We start from the raw sequence: 14,829 nt of genomic DNA on the forward strand, positions 1-14,829 counted from the left end.
TCCAAACCACTAGGCTGCAGCAGAGTCAGCCGCACCTTGCACGTGACCCTTACTATGCGGCTGACGATGATGACGTATTTGAGTGTATATGTAATAGGTAGTCGGAGTTCATACTCTTATCTCCTTCCGTTCCGCAATGTCATCATCCGCAGTCCAAATAACTGGGGTCCTTGTAGACCCCACTCTTTCATGCACACGAATTGTCAATAGAGATGCACAGACAGAAGAGGCAGTTCGCACGCTTGTGCAACAACTTACCGTCAAGTACAACGACGAGATTCAACCCCTATCTCCTATCGAGCTAACAGCTCCTAGGATCTTAATCGGTGAGCGCCATGATACTATTCAACCGTATACTTATGCTCGTCTTATACAGACGGTGAATATACGAACATGGCTGTAGGGCAGCCTCTATCCACAGGTAGAAACTTGACCGCCCTATTCATAATACCAAAGACGCATTCTCTCGTGGAAGCAAACAAGAAGCAGCAGGCAAGTTTGGAGGACTACAGACTACGACTGGAGAGACGGACGACAGTGGCGAACGCTGAATGGGTGATACAAGCAGAAGACTCGAAACGAGCACAGCAAAATACATCAAAGTCTTCCCGGCGCAAGAAAAGAAAGAAAGGTAGCTGGTTTCAACATTCTTGCACCATTGTTCTGGTACTCAATCGCATTCAGCTCGTTTGGCGGAAGAAGGCTCAGCACCGGTCTCAGAATCGGTCGCAGCACCCATCCCGGAATCCGTCTCAATGTCGGAATCCATTTCAGCAACCATGTCGGAATCAGCCTCAGCCTCCGTCAACATCGCCGTACAGATGGCGATGAACACGTTTTCCAAGCAGTTTACGAGTGAGATCGATGAGCTTAAAGTTTCCCGCGCTCAACAGGTATGTACCTGGAACCAGTACTCCGAGTCGATGAGCAAGCTAACAAGAATCAGGCCCAGGAAATCTGGGAGCTGAAAGATTCCAACGCAACGTTAACCCAGGAAATCTGGGAGCTGAAAGATTCCAACGCAACCTTAACCCAGGAAATTCGGGAGCTGAAAGATTCCAACGCTACGTTGTCGGCTAATAACGCAACGTTGTCGACTAACAACAAATCCTTAACCGCCACAGTACAGCGTGTAATTACTCATTTTCAGCACCCTGCATTAACTCCTACTGATTTTTATTCTAGCATTCAACAACACTCCATGCTCTCCACCGACGCGTGGTACTTGACGACGCCCGTGATCTTATATGCAAGCGGTACAAATACAACATCGATGATTTCCGGCTGGGGAGCCAGGAATCCGTCGAAGGGAAGCCAGCGAAGACCATGCCACAACTGATGACAGAAGTCCATTCGAAGCTCAATAATGAGGATCGGTGCTTACTACACCTTGAGGCGTTGATGATGATATTCGGCAGTGGTCGGTTTACCATCCGAGGAGAGGGTAATTTCAGGGCTCACAGTGCCTCCGCAGAGGACCTGAAATCAGCCATCGCGCAGCCGAACTTGACACCATCGCAGGTAGCAAGTTTGAAGAACATTTACGCATTCACGCAACATGAAACCCTTTCATTTTAGATACATACCTTTGTGCAAGGAGTCGGTTCTTTCACAGTAGAAATACGGTCTTGTCCTTCGTTTATCTCTCCAAACAGACACAGCGCGTCATTTCGTGTTCTGACTCTCAACAACGCCATATATAATTGACCATGAGCAAAGGGATCCGTTCGAAGGTATTACAAGCCCTCTCAGCCAGGGAGCCGGCGGCTGCCGAACTTGACACCATCGCAGGTAGCAAGTTTGAAGAACAATGAAAGGGTTTATGATGCGTGAATGAGTAAAGTTTACTCATTCACGCATCATGAAACCCTTTCGTTTTAGATACCTTTGTGAAATCAAGCCGTCCTTAGGTGTTTTTTTATATCACTTCGGGAATAAGATGCACCTATAACATCTCATTTGTGATAGTGAAGTAGCGTAGACACCAAATAAGGCACGTATGATAGCAGGTGGATCTAATACGTTGATTATAACAATGAAACCGCTCATTCTATACGACATCCCCTCCCAATTGCCTGGAAGCTACTGGTCTCCAAATACATCGAAGTCCAGGTTAGTATACTTGACGCGAGTTTAAATCTGACTTCCTTACCACTTGTGTCAGGTTCGTGTTAAGCTACAAGGAGCTACCTTTCGAAACTGTCTGGGTCGAGTACCCAGATATTGCGACTGTTCTCAAGGGTCTCGGATTGACGCCCAAAAAGAGATCTGACGGTACAGATATATACACCGTTCCTGTCCTCAGTGACCCCAACACTGGCGCTCTGATCGATGAATCCCTCGAGATCGCAGCGTATCTCGAGAAAACATATCCCGCAAAGCCAATCTTCCCGTACGGCTCTCAGATGCTCATTCGTGTATTCAACTCTGCATATCTTAACGACGCGCACCCCATCGTAAATCTGATATATGTGCGTACTGCAGAGATTCTGAACCCCGCAAGCGTGGAGTATTTCTGTCGAACGCGCTCGGAGAGATTTCAACTTCCGTGGGAGGAATTTTCACCCGAAGGCCCGAAACGCGATGGAGATTGGGCATATCTTGAACAGAGTTTCAGTAAGGGAGAAGCGTTACACGATAAGAGCGGCGGGGAGTGGGTCATGGGAGACACGTTCTCGTATGCGGACATCATCGTGGCAAGTCGACTGTTCTGGTACAAGCGCGTCTTGAAGGAGGATGAGTGGGCGAGGATCAGCTCTTGGAATGGAGGGAGATGGGCAAAGGTGCTGGATAAGATTCAGCAGGAATGTCACCTGGCGTGATATGGGATCCCGGTAACTTGAGATCTCAAAGTTATAAATACTAGAATCGCATACCAAGTGCTGCCGCTGCCAACAATATTATGCGACCCATCATCCTGTACGACATACTAAGCAATCTTCCAGAGAAGAGATGGGCGTCTGATGACTTGAATCCATAGAGACGTCATGTCGCAACACACACATGAAAGACGTTGTTAGCTTATTGGTTTTGTTCCTGTGTCCCGTTCGCGTAAGTCTTAAAGCGTAAATGATGTCAATGAGTGGTGAAAACGAACTGTGACACCTTCTGTTAGTGCAGACACTCCAGAGGTGGGACAATCCTACTAGTAGCTTGACACCTGGCAGGAACATCGACAACATCAAGAAGTGTGTCAAGTTCTTGAACAGCGATGACTTAGCGAGGGAAACGGTAACTTTCGGGAAAACACATACCTCCAATGTGCTCAAAAATCCCTCCAGCCAAATTTTAAACATGGCGAGCTGGGCCGGTTTGATACAAGTACGTCTTGAAGAAGGATGTCGATGAGTGGGGCCGGAATACAGCCTCCCGTGACCCGTCTGCTGCAGTTATGGCTATCTGATCAAGATATTCTTCATGTGTGAAAACGACAGCTTTCGAAACGGGTCAGCGAACCAGTGACGAGACACTCAAATGGAACTACAACCGGCTGAAGAAAGAAGCGCAGTGTCTGCCGGAAAAACATTGGCGACGATAGAAGATACGAATTCAAGGACATGGGCGATGCCAGTCCGCTTTTCAGGCGAGTTCCATGATTCATTCGCAATGCTACCCTGACTGATGGATAAGTAAGGTACACCATATAAAACATACAGCTAAATCAAGCCGTCCTTGAGCGTTTTTTGATATCATCTCGGAATAAGGTGCACCTACATCTCATTTGTAATCGTACTGGCATGATATGGCGTAGCACAGACACCAAATATTATAGGCACGTACAACCAGAGGTGGATCCTATAAGTTGACAATAACAATGAAGCCAACTCGTGTCTCAGAAGCACAGGCAGCATCCGATCATCCTGGGCTGCCACTCTGCCAAGGGTGAAAATGGAACCATTCGGGAGGACCGTTTTCCAGTCTGGTGTGAGAACCATGGACCAAGCCATGGAGAATCGGACTTCGTCCAGTTCAAACCGCAGCAGCGCACCTTGCACGTGACCCTTACTATGCGGATGTATATAATAAGTGGTTGGAGTCCGTACTGTTCGTGTCCCCCTCCGTTCCTATCGTAAACATGTCAGGATCCCCAGTCTCTCATGCACACGGGTCGTCAACGCGTCAACAAAGACGCCTGGACAGAAGATATAGTTCGCACGCTTGTGCAAGAGCTCACCAATGAGAACATTAGGGGCTCCTAATATTTTAATTGATGAGCGCCATGTCACTATTTATTCAACCGTACACTTATCTAGGCTCGTGACCAGCCTGGCGTATACTACCACGGCTGCACAAGTGGTGTAGCCAGGCTGGACCGTCGATCTCGGAGTGGCGTGGCAGGGCGAAGTGAGGAGTGATAGGTGCCGGTCGTGCCGGAGGTAGTTCCGATCATACAGCTAGACTGTACGCTATGTTGTTTCAACCAGCACTCATTCGCAATGCTACCTGACTAATGCGCGTTTCAGGTGAGTTTCATGACTCACCCTGACTAATGGATATGTAAGGTATATGAAACACATAGCTTTTTCAAAGGCGCTCATTTGTAATAGTACTGGCTGTGGCATAGACACCAAATAAATAGCATCAGGTGGAATAAGTTGACGATAACAATGAAATCCCTCATTCTATACGACATCCCCTCCCAATTGCCTGGAAGCTACTGGTCTCCAAATACATTGAAGCCCAGGTTAGTGTGCTTGGCGCGAGTTTACATCCGACTTCCTTATCTCTTGTGTCAGGTTCGTGTTAGGCTACAAAGAGCTACCTTTCGAAACTGTCTGGGTCGAGTACCCAGATATTGCGACTGTTCTCAAGGGTCTCGGTCTGGCGCCCAAAAAGAGACCTGACGGTACAGATATATACACCGTTCCTGTCCTCAGTGACCCCAACACTGGCGCTCTGATCGATGAATCCCTCGAGATCGCAGCGTATCTCGAGAAAACATATCCCGCAAAGCCAATCTTCCCGCACGGCTCCCAGATGCTCATTCGCGTATTCGACTCTGCATATATTAACGACGTGCACCCCCCCATAAAGCTAATATATGTGCGCGTCGCAGAGATTCTGAACCCCGCAAGCGTGGAGTATTTCCGTCGAACGCGCTCGGAGAGGTTTCAACTTCCGTGGGAGGAATTTTCACCCGAAGGCCCGAAACGCGATGGAGATTGGGCATATCTTGAGCAGAGTTTCAATAAGGGAGAAGCGTTACGCGAGAAGAGCAGCGGGGAGTGGGTCATGGGAGATACGTTCTCGTATGCGGACATCATCGTGGCAAGTCGACTGTTCTGGTACAAGCGCGTCTTGAAGGAGGATGAGTGGGCGAGGATCAGCTCTTGGAATGGAGGGAGATGGGCAAAGGTGCTGGATAAGATTCAGCAGGAATGTCACCTGGCGTGATATGGTGACTTGGGATCTTAAAGTTATGGATACCAGAATCACATACCAAGTGCTACAGCTGCCAACAACATTATGTGACCCATCATCCTGTACTACATACTAAGCAATCTTCCAGAGAAGAGATGGGCATCTGACAACTTGAATCCATGGAGACGTCATCCTGCAACAGATGAAGACGTTGATAGCTGATTGGTCTTGTTCCTGTGTTCCGTTTGCGTAAGTCTTAAGGCATAAATGTTGTCTATGAGTAGTGAAAACGAACCGCGACACCTTCCGTCAGTGCAGACACTCCGGAGGTGGGACAATCTTGCCAGTAGCTTGACACCTGCCAGGAGCATCAGCGACATCAAGAAATCTGCTAAATTCTTGAATAGCGATGACTTAGTGAGGGAAACGGTGATTTTTGGAAAAACACATATCTCCAACATTGTGCTCGAGAATTCCTCCAGCCAAATTTAAAACATGGCGAGCCGAGCCGGTTTGATACAAGTACATCTTGAAGAAGGATATCGATGAGTGGGGCAGTAATATGACCTCCCGTGACCTGTCTGCTGCAGTTATGACATGTGTGCAAACGACACCTTTCACGGGTCAGCGAACCGGTGACGAGACACTCGAAACTTCCGAGATTATAAATACCAACAGTAACCAGAGTCACATCGTAAGTACGGCTACATGCAGAATCATCCTGTATGACATACCATCCAAGCTCCCCAAGAAAAACTGGGCACCCAATTCATCAAAGACGAGGTGCTGTGGGCGCATTGTAAGACCTGATAACCGACTCACACACTACGCGTCAGATTCTGTCTCGGCCACAAAGGCCATCCGTATGAAGTTATTCGAGTGGAGTTTCGTGATATTGCTGCAACCATGAAAGATATTGCCGCATCTCCAACAGCTGGGAAAAGGTACGCCGTGCCAGCAATTAAAGACCCCAACACTGGCATAGTGGTCCAGTGTCTACTGGTCTCCGACTCCCATGCAATTGCCAAATACCTCGACGAGGCCTATCCTGACAAGCCACTTATACCCCGCGGGGCACACGTTCTCGTAGAAACCTTCGGGACCCTCCAAGGCGAATCCACGAGTTCAAGGCGCCCTATGATGGGAGATATTATTTCGACTGACTATAAACTAAATATTCTACTATGTTACCGGTCCATGGATTGGTAAGTACGGACTTGTCTCTGGTCCGCGTCATTGCTGACAAACAGCATCCGATCCGGCTATTGGGTGCTCCCTATGTCATTGTTTATATACAGTTGTCCTTCTACTCCTATGCTTTGACCATGTCCAACATAGAGTCTACCCCTGTGCTCGTAATATGACCATGTCCAACATAGAGATCATGACTCGGATGAACACGTTGTACGAGGAAATAATGGGCGAGATCAATCAGCTCAAAGCTTCCTTCGCGCAACAGGTATGTACTTGGAACTACTCAATGAGCAAGCTAACAAAATAAAATATCAGGATGAGAGAATCCAGAGTTTGAATAAGGAATTCCAGAGTCAGCACAGGGAAATCCAGAGTTTGCATAAGAAATTCCAGAGTCAGCACAGGGAAATCCAGAGTTTGCATAAGAAATTCCGGAGTCAGCACAGGAAAATCCGGCGTCTCGAAGATTCCACCGCAAAGTTATCAGCTTCCAACAAAGAGATGGCCGCTACTCTGCAGCATGTAACTACTCAATTTCAGCACCCTGTACCAACTCGCACTGATTTTTATTCTAGCATTCCACAGTACTGCATGCGCTCCATCGACGCGCAGGTGCTTGATTACACAAATGCTCTTCTATGCAGTCACTATGGTTATAACATTCAATTTCGGCTGGGGAGCCAGGAAGCCAGCGAGTGCGGTAAGTGGGGCTGGTCGCAATGAAGGTTTATAAGGCATCATTGGACGATTATCTATTGAAATTTGGGGAAATGGTAGTAAACCGGCAATTTAATCAGACAAAGATATGAAGAGACACGGATGATGAGTGCCGTCAAGATAGCTACCAATATGTGCATATGAGTAAAGAGGGGTGGTGATGGGAGGAAATGCACCAAATGAATCATGCTACCGTCCTGGTATGTTCGCAGTCCAAAAACCAATACCTTCTTCCCTCTGTCCCATCATCTGCAACAGTCGTGGTCGGCCGGATCCTCGGCGAAGGGACATGAGAGCAGACGATCCCGCAAATACGCTCCCTGAACAAAAACGATTCACTCAATATAGAGTCAAAAGCTTCTGAACACTCACCGCCCTCGTTTCCAAATCTGTTACAAACAAGCACGAGTAGCTCGTTGGGGATGCCCGGTTTCTTCTCGTTTTCATGTGTTGCCTCCCGAATCGTCGCCCACAATGGGTTCAAACGCATCGCCCAGTAATTTATTACTTCCCAACTTGGCTCCGTGCCATCTGTGTCTTCGTTCTGTTCCGAAGTCGTGCAATCAGCAGAATCGCTATCTGATACTTCTCCGTCTTCGTCAGGATGCAGCCATGCATTCAGAAGTATCAAAAGCCGCGTGCCCGATCTTATGCAGTGTTGAGCGAGTTCATATGGACCTTCTTCAAGCGACTCCCACACAGCAGGGTCCTGCACATTAAGGTCATTGCAGATCGCAAGCGTGGTTGGACCCAGTGGATGCGGTAGGGTCATCGTCGTAAATCCAGAGCCGGGAACAGCCCAAGGAAGATCGAGTTTATAGAGGTTGGTCTTGCGATATGCTCCGATACTGCTCCCCCGTAGGACTATACATGAATGCACTGTTTGCACCGATACGGGGCTGATGAAACGATAAGCTATTGCCTCCGAGCGGAGGGGCATGTTCATGTGGTTCGAGCTTCTCAGGATACCCGGCAGCTACAAAACATTCAAGGGAGCGTGCTAGCTCCGCACAAAAGGTGGCCGTGGGCCCTGTATGTGGGTGCTCAAGATACGGTGTGATAGTAGCCGTGTCCGGGAATACATAGCCTGATGTGCATGATCAGAAACCTTCGTGTGTATATGCAGTAACAATTCGGAAGTACGAGAACCGGCTTACCGGAAAAAAACATCTCTGGGAAACACAGGAGATCAACTGATCGGGGCTTCAACCTTGCCAATGGCCGTGAGGCCATCTTCAAACGTACTAGTGCGTGAGGCCGCATACCCATTGCATAATTCTCGAGCCTTGGCGATGTTGGCTTGCACTTGGCCGAGCTTAAGTGTAGATGACGTTCGATTATGATTGCTGTTTTCATCCCCGAGGAAATGTGTACTGACCTTTGGTGCAAACTGTACGACGGCCACACGCAACTGCGAAGACATCATGAGATCATGAGTGTGGTGGGAGAAACTTGACCAGAACTGTTACTGTCACGGTTCTGACCCCAAAGTTTAGCGCTGCGATCAAACACAAACACAACCTCATGTTGAGTATATGGCGCAAATGGTAATAGCAGTGCTAGCTCAAACGTACAAATGACGAAAGATAGGAATAGTAGACGTACGTTCCAGCTACTTTCATATCGATAGCCATGCTGCGTTGTTCCGCCCGAATGTGTAGTATCGTAAAAGGTGGAGCCCTGTCACATTTGTCCAGCTCCACAAGTAAATAGAAGCGGTAAGACGAAAAGATGAAATCTGGTCTATCGATGTGAAAGTGGCTGTCGATGATCATGATAACGCGCAGAAACTCAATCGAATGTCGGCCCCACATACTACCCCATTGCCAGCACATTCCTCGCACGGCAGGAGTCCCCACAGGGGCCCGTAAATCGATCTCCTAACCGCCAGCCCGAGGGCTTACAGTCAAGAAGTCGTGATTCCACTCTTACGTTGGTTTACTCTCGCCTCATGGTCATCTAGTCAACGAGAACAAGTCTCATCTCATCCCAGAAGACCGTCACCTTTTCCCCCAGAGCTAGAAGCCCACAGTGTGGGGGGCTCTGGGGGAGAGGTGGTGGGCTATCCGTCAACGATTGGGAAGTCGATCACACCGGTTGGAAGTTACTTGTTTGGATTGGAGAGGGAATATCTGCAAAAACGAAACCATCCAAAAACAGAAGTGAAGTAAGATGCCAAGAAAGCCACGATAATGCGAAAAACTGGAGATCAATAACACAGTGTTCAACGTAGAATAAACCCAAAAGAAGTATAATATAATGGACTCCACTTGCATAGTAGATGTAGGCGAGTAGATCAGTTATCACTGCTCACGAGACCGCAATGAGGGACCGTTTGGAGGTATCTCATCTCGGGATCCAGGACGCGAATGAGGCTCCTCTCTTGCAGCTGAGGGAGCAGGATACGCATTCATTATGCTTGCTAATGTTTGAGGCACCGGCAATGACGCATTGGCACCGGCAAGATATGGCGATTGCTGTTGGTGTGGGGGAGGTGATGCTTTAGAAGTGGATGTCATGTTTGGTGGTGAAGGATTTGCGAGCTGACGGGTGCCATGTGAATGAGAGTTACTCTGTCGCCTATCTTCAACATCCCTCTGTGAAGGAGGACGGTACTCGTGGATACTTAAAGTGTCGGCGGATTGAGGTGGGGGAAGAACGATGGTTGTGAAAGGCTGCGATTGCAGATGTGGAGGAGGGTGTATGTAGGAAGGAATATCTTCAGCGTGACCATCGGCCACGCCAGACTGATCTTCCGGAAGTGCAGGAACGACGGCCGCGTGTCTACCGCCTAAAGGTCTGTGTTATATCGTGTCACAATTCAGAAAAAAAGGATGAGACGAGAAAGAAAAAGAGCGGCCAGCATGAACGATAGTACAGCCCGCGGTACGCGCTGGTCCGCGTCCCATTCCAGCAATTCTAGATACTACACTGGCCATAATGATAATTACTCACCCTCCCTCGACAAAGTTCTGCCATACATAATCGCGCAGGCGATCGGCATTTGGAAGCTCCTGGATCAAGTGCTTGATGGTGTTCTGTCCTAGCCCAAAGAAATCGGGCCCTGAGACGGAATTCGAGTGTTGGCGATTGCGGATAGTATTGGCCTGTTTCACGATAGCAGACCATGCACCGGTGGCGGTGCCTGCGATTTGAGGACGATCTTGGACATCAGATGCAATGATCTTGAACTTGGGTCCATCTCCGCCATCCAGGATTGAGCAAGTGTATATAGCCTCTGCGGTGGGATCCACCGTTGATGAATATTTCCTACAAAGAGATTAATTGGGAGCATCACTTTGATTCCGATGGGTGCTCACCGTGTCACCTCATATCCAACAGGGAAGATGTACCGCTCCGTGTGAAAATGCTCTCGCATGCATACCTCTCCTAGTTGGTTCACTGTCATGATGCCAACGGTGAGTGGCAGCATTGGACGTCCTTGTTTATCACGTGGAACAGTAGGGATGCTGTAACTCTTTGTTGTAACAGTATGGGCCTTCAAACGTTTAGGCTTAGCATGACGCTGAACCTCGGTTGCACGAGACGATGGAGGAGGTGCAGTGGGAAGCCCCATGTGCTGGGGTAACGAAGGAGACGGACCAACAAGTGGAGGCGTATTTCCAGGGACAGGAACCAAGGCAGGGTACTGTCCGCCACCATTGGCACTAAACCGTACTGGATCATAATGAGACTGCTCGTCGCGAGGAGATAACAATGGAGATAGTGATGATTGGGAGTGCGCCGGATTACTTGAAGGGAGAGGGTCATTAGGTGAAGGCCGCACGGGAGGCTTAAGACGAAGACGGGTGCCCTTGGTCGACACAAGAACAGGGGTTCCTGGGCCACCTCCTTCCGGAGCAGGGACCACGCCCATAGCGGGTTGCCCATGGGGAGTTTGGCCCATGGCCTCTTTCCCTTTAACAGCAGCTCGAGGTCGCTTTGGTTGACGACGAGCTTCACGAGCCTCCTCCTCAGCACGGTCTCGATGTTCGTCTTCTGCGCGCTTGCGAGCCAACGGGCCGACATGCCGCGAAGTAAGTAGTGGATCAACCTCATGATCGTCAGCCTCTTCCTCCGCCATTGCCTGACGGAGGTTCGATACAAAGTACGAACGGGCTTTCAGAGTTGAGAGGGAACGAGGAAAGGCACTGGACGGCAGATAAGGAACACCCGAGATGTTCGGCTCAGAGTGTGTTTCAAGTTCACGAATGCGGTCGAGCATCTTGCTGGAGTAGAGAGTCAGACCAACATATGAGATATCGATATTGCAGTTACACGCACTCCCGTTCTTCCCGAAGTTTCGCATTGCGTTCCCCAGAGAGCCTTAACTGGTGCTGCGTCTCATTATGTTTCTGAGACAAATTTGTTAGTTCGATAGACCACGATGAAAGATAACTGCTCACATCCTCCAACTCGAAAAACTTTCGTTTTAGTTTTCGATATTTATCCAAGGCGGATTCCTGAGTTTCTTTTAGAGGAGTCGGTGGTGGCTGCTGGGTGACTGGCGGCGGCGGGGGGCCCATGACGACATCAGCGGGTGGGCCCATCGTTGTTGACGATGAGCGACGGCGAGACATGAAGTTTGTGTGAAAAGTGGAAGAGAGACCCGCACAAGAAGCGCGCAAAGGTAAAATCCAACCAAGCTCAAACACGACTACACAGCCTAGCCCAACAAGACTCCATTTTTTTTGTCAACGTCAAACCACCACATTGACGGCAGATTCAGCCTTTCGAAACTCTCTTTATCTCCGGTTGTTCGTAATCAAATAATTTCAAGGGTGCACCCTATTTTCTTTTAAGATTTATCGACTTGAAACTTGAAGACGACAACGGAATTTGGTGTTTTTTCTCGAGATCCCTTGTCAACTTTGCCACGGCGAATCTGCCACGGCGTTGAGTCTGCCACATCATTTCACCATCTTATTGCTCCCGGAACCTTGGGCCACGCCACTACCGCTTTCTTTTTTCCTATTTCTGGCAGTCACACTTCTCTATTATTCGGACCAAACCGAGCAGAACGGTCGTAGTGTAGTAACCATGCGCCGTCATAGATGCGCTGTCCGGTATGGGTTTAGTCCTCTGAATTGTTTCTCATTACTCTATTCTTCAGTTTTCATCCTCTGCCACTTTGACTCGACTTAGTCGTCATGTGTGAGAGAGGATAAAAATAGCACTGCTGTTCAAGCTTCGTGCCTGTGCCTACCACCACCGAAAGACCCAGATAATCGCCTCAACAAACCGGTTTAGGATTCAGAAGAAAGCACGCTTGCGTATTGATCATCAGCAAGGACAAACCAATCCCATAGCGATTCTGTCAAAAAGAACAAGAGCTGACAGCACAGCAGGGCTATGCAATACCTATGCTGGCCCCATCAGGAATCTGTATTCCTGCCAGTGTGAACCTGATCTTCAGAATCCCTTCCACGCACGTGAATCATCTGTACCGATCTGGCTCAAAGTGAAAAGCCGCACGGGACGCCGTTCAGGCGCTTTGTGAGCGCAAGATAGACGCCCAGAAAGCTGGGAACGTCATTACACTTGATCTGTCGTTTCAAGTGCCAGCACATGTTACGATATGCAATAAACATACCTACAACAAAGAAGCGATGGCGTTGAGGAAGTTATCGCAGTGAAGGCTCCGCGAGAATAAATTATGAACTCCAAATTGCGACGCACTAGACGCATTCAAATGGTACATCAGGAAAACAAAAAGACACAACAAAAAGTGTACAGACGAACGAAGGTAAACATGGTATCAAAAACACAATCACACGATATACGTGCAGAGAGAATGGTGAGAGAGAAAATACGTAGATGCCCGAAATCATACTTTTGAAGTTGGCCGAAGTACCAGTAAAATTCCGTCCGAGTGGCCAGAGAAAATAGCGTCAACAGAAATTTCCTGATCAGAGGATGATGAAGATGGTGGCCGTGAACGGGATGACGTCCCGGGCGATGAATGGGAGGCGCAACGTGGGCTTGACGGCATTCGGTAATTGATTCTTGCGTCTCCGAGTCTGCGCCGCGATAGCGGCGTATCTTGCTCATTTTCACCCCTTCAATACAGTTGAGAACAAGATACGGGCGGAGAAAGCCGGTCAATACCTTGAATTTCTGCCAGCAAGTAACAGCACAAATTTACCAAAACCGAAGCCGCCATCGCTCGGTTGCCCTCGATCGTTGACGCCCCATGATTTAATGACATCGATCCAGCTGCGCACGCTATGTTCTGTGCGACTAGTGACAAAATCGAAGAAACTCCTACCCAGAACCCTGGTAGTTGACAGGAGAAGGTCATTGGAACAGTAGAGGACCGTGCAATGAATCGAGAACCGGTCAAGGATAAGTGCCGACCTTGGGGACTGGCAGGGCAGCGGATTGAAACTAATTATTGTTGGTTTCTTGCTTCGGCTGCGGCTTGATGACGCATCACTGGTATCCGAGTCTGTGGAAGCGCAGGCAGCCCGTGAAGCGAGGTCGGGTGTACTAGGACTAGACGTCATCGGTGATGGGTCGCCCCATCGCTAGTCATTTTTAGACAAGCAATGATGAACAAAGTATGATGCCTACCCTAAGCTCAAAGTTCTTCGCAGAAGGCGTGACAACCTCAACTTCTTGTGCAGTGGATGTATTCTGGAGCGCCTTTCCACCTGGTGTGGCAAAGGATACGCTGCCTACCAGAACGCTGTGCACGACGGTCCGAGACTCAACCGAAGTTTAAATCAAACACGTCAAATGAAGGATCGAGACTACTACTCACGACCGCACAAAGGATGTATCCTTTGAAGGGATCTTTATGCTTTAATCGAAGATATGCCAGAGCAGCGGCTTTGTCTTCGCGGATAGTATCACTAATCGATGCAAGATTTGGTCATTCATCGGCAAGCGAAAAATATTATCCGCGAACGTACTAGTGCATCTGCTTTACCTGAGAGAACTCGTCTGGATGTACAAGCTCCAAAGCAGGGCGGCCTATTAGCTCGCGGGGTTCAAAGCCTACAGCAACGTTAACGTCAGAGGAACACTAAATGGTAATTGTCGTACCTAGCAGGTCGGAGACTGATTCAGTAAGGAACAACCAGCGAGCCTAGACAAAAAGGACTTTGTTCGGGACCAGCGACAGACGCAGTAAATTATTAAACTTACATCCTCCGAGAAGTCTACGATGGAGACTTCGTACAACGTTGAGCTGGTGTCGTACGGCCTGAGGTAAGGAAGCACGTACTGAATGATACGCGTGGTGTCTCTGATTCCATGGCCTCGGTCTGATGGATTATTTTGACCAAAAAGAAGGGCCTTTATGGTTCGCGTGTGGGCGCGAATGGAATAGGCGAACCTTACACTGATTTGTTATACCAGCAAATACCGTCAGAACCAGTGACGGAGAGAAGTGAAGCTACGGAGGGTCGGGGGTCGACAGTGCTTTTATCTCTCCATTGCAGGGAAGACTTAGGGTTTCAAAACCCGAGGACACTTGAACAGAATTACCAGAGTCATGGTATTATTTTTTGGAGATTGAGGTGATTGGGTTGAGTGTCATTATGTAGTGGTATT

The 14,829-nt window shown here is 48.7% G+C and overlaps 7 protein-coding genes across 7 annotated transcripts; 4 read left to right on the forward strand and 3 right to left on the reverse strand.

The window, feature by feature from the left end:
• Positions 1 to 115: 115 nt before the first annotated feature.
• F5891DRAFT_1029495 (uncharacterized protein) lies at positions 116 to 1,792 on the forward strand. The gene is made up of 5 exons (XM_041361535.1): positions 116 to 326; positions 377 to 631; positions 685 to 893; positions 947 to 1,132; positions 1,186 to 1,792. Exons 1-5 carry the CDS (start codon positions 137 to 139, stop codon positions 1,576 to 1,578), a joined length of 1,233 nt encoding a protein of 410 aa, XP_041227010.1. The 5' UTR covers positions 116 to 136; the 3' UTR covers positions 1,579 to 1,792.
• Positions 1,793 to 2,035: 243 nt separating this feature from the next.
• Positions 2,036 to 2,822, forward strand: F5891DRAFT_1187720 (uncharacterized protein; the record flags this gene model as incomplete). The annotated part of the gene is made up of 2 exons (XM_041366892.1): positions 2,036 to 2,112; positions 2,165 to 2,822. The coding sequence occupies 2 exons, from the start codon at positions 2,036 to 2,038 to the stop codon at positions 2,820 to 2,822; spliced, it is 735 nt and encodes a 244-aa protein (XP_041227011.1).
• Positions 2,823 to 4,224: 1,402 nt separating this feature from the next.
• Positions 4,225 to 5,659, forward strand: F5891DRAFT_256332 (uncharacterized protein). Its single transcript, XM_041371103.1, has 4 exons — positions 4,225 to 4,401; positions 4,464 to 4,502; positions 4,548 to 4,684; positions 4,737 to 5,659. Exons 3-4 carry the CDS (start codon positions 4,608 to 4,610, stop codon positions 5,392 to 5,394), a joined length of 735 nt encoding a protein of 244 aa, XP_041227012.1. The 5' UTR covers positions 4,225 to 4,401; positions 4,464 to 4,502; positions 4,548 to 4,607; the 3' UTR covers positions 5,395 to 5,659.
• Positions 5,660 to 5,923: 264 nt separating this feature from the next.
• On the forward strand, positions 5,924 to 6,524 carry F5891DRAFT_1172680 (uncharacterized protein; the record flags this gene model as incomplete). The annotated part of the gene is made up of 4 exons (XM_041365601.1): positions 5,924 to 6,055; positions 6,104 to 6,144; positions 6,198 to 6,305; positions 6,452 to 6,524. The coding sequence occupies 4 exons, from the start codon at positions 5,924 to 5,926 to the stop codon at positions 6,522 to 6,524; spliced, it is 354 nt and encodes a 117-aa protein (XP_041227013.1).
• A 937-nt stretch (positions 6,525 to 7,461) lies between these two features.
• Positions 7,462 to 8,695, reverse strand: F5891DRAFT_1128153 (carbon-nitrogen hydrolase; the record flags this gene model as incomplete). The annotated part of the gene is made up of 6 exons (XM_041364250.1): positions 7,462 to 7,592; positions 7,645 to 8,120; positions 8,143 to 8,359; positions 8,430 to 8,482; positions 8,538 to 8,587; positions 8,651 to 8,695. 6 exons carry the CDS (start codon positions 8,693 to 8,695, stop codon positions 7,462 to 7,464), a joined length of 972 nt encoding a protein of 323 aa, XP_041227014.1.
• Positions 8,696 to 9,948: 1,253 nt separating this feature from the next.
• Positions 9,949 to 12,148, reverse strand: F5891DRAFT_1223120 (FYRN-domain-containing protein). The gene is made up of 4 exons (XM_041369457.1): positions 11,679 to 12,148; positions 11,553 to 11,627; positions 10,593 to 11,497; positions 9,949 to 10,542 (listed from the first exon to the last, which is right to left on the reverse strand). The coding sequence occupies exons 1-4, from the start codon at positions 11,850 to 11,852 to the stop codon at positions 10,224 to 10,226; spliced, it is 1,473 nt and encodes a 490-aa protein (XP_041227015.1). The 5' UTR covers positions 11,853 to 12,148; the 3' UTR covers positions 9,949 to 10,223.
• Positions 12,149 to 12,891: 743 nt separating this feature from the next.
• On the reverse strand, positions 12,892 to 14,822 carry F5891DRAFT_1144744 (uncharacterized protein). Its single transcript, XM_041364983.1, has 8 exons — positions 14,501 to 14,822; positions 14,422 to 14,447; positions 14,320 to 14,362; positions 14,187 to 14,271; positions 14,036 to 14,126; positions 13,846 to 13,980; positions 13,381 to 13,799; positions 12,892 to 13,331 (listed from the first exon to the last, which is right to left on the reverse strand). Exons 1-8 carry the CDS (start codon positions 14,529 to 14,531, stop codon positions 13,100 to 13,102), a joined length of 1,062 nt encoding a protein of 353 aa, XP_041227016.1. The 5' UTR covers positions 14,532 to 14,822; the 3' UTR covers positions 12,892 to 13,099.
• Positions 14,823 to 14,829: the final 7 nt, after the last annotated feature.

This window comes from Suillus fuscotomentosus, assembly GCF_016647785.1.
Source record: "Suillus fuscotomentosus strain FC203 chromosome Unknown F5891scaffold_22, whole genome shotgun sequence".
NCBI lineage: Eukaryota > Fungi > Basidiomycota > Agaricomycetes > Boletales > Suillaceae > Suillus > Suillus fuscotomentosus.

Coding starts and splice junctions, on each gene's coding strand:
- F5891DRAFT_1144744 (XM_041364983.1), bottom strand. CDS start 14,531: ATGGAATCAGAGACACCACGCGTATCATTCA. Junction 14,272..14,319: donor ATCAGTCTCCGACCTGCTAG/GTACGACAATTA, acceptor ACGTTGCTGTAG/GCTTTGAACCCCGCGAGCTA. Junction 13,332..13,380: donor CTTGCTGGCAGAAATTCAAG/GTATTGACCGGC, acceptor ACTGTATTGAAG/GGGTGAAAATGAGCAAGATA.
- F5891DRAFT_1029495 (XM_041361535.1), top strand. CDS start 137: ATGTCATCATCCGCAGTCCAAATAACTGGGGTCCTTGTAGACCCCACT. Junction 894..946: donor AAGTTTCCCGCGCTCAACAG/GTATGTACCTGG, acceptor AACAAGAATCAG/GCCCAGGAAATCTGGGAGCT. Junction 1,133..1,185: donor TAACCGCCACAGTACAGCGT/GTAATTACTCAT, acceptor TTTTTATTCTAG/CATTCAACAACACTCCATGC.
- F5891DRAFT_1223120 (XM_041369457.1), bottom strand. CDS start 11,852: ATGTCTCGCCGTCGCTCATCGTCAACAACGATGGGCCCACCCGCTGAT. Junction 11,628..11,678: donor AGTTTTTCGAGTTGGAGGAT/GTGAGCAGTTAT, acceptor AATTTGTCTCAG/AAACATAATGAGACGCAGCA. Junction 10,543..10,592: donor GTTGGATATGAGGTGACACG/GTGAGCACCCAT, acceptor ATCTCTTTGTAG/GAAATATTCATCAACGGTGG.
- F5891DRAFT_256332 (XM_041371103.1), top strand. CDS start 4,608: ATGAAATCCCTCATTCTATACGACATCCCCTCCCAATTGCCTGGAAGC. Junction 4,685..4,736: donor CCAAATACATTGAAGCCCAG/GTTAGTGTGCTT, acceptor CTCTTGTGTCAG/GTTCGTGTTAGGCTACAAAG.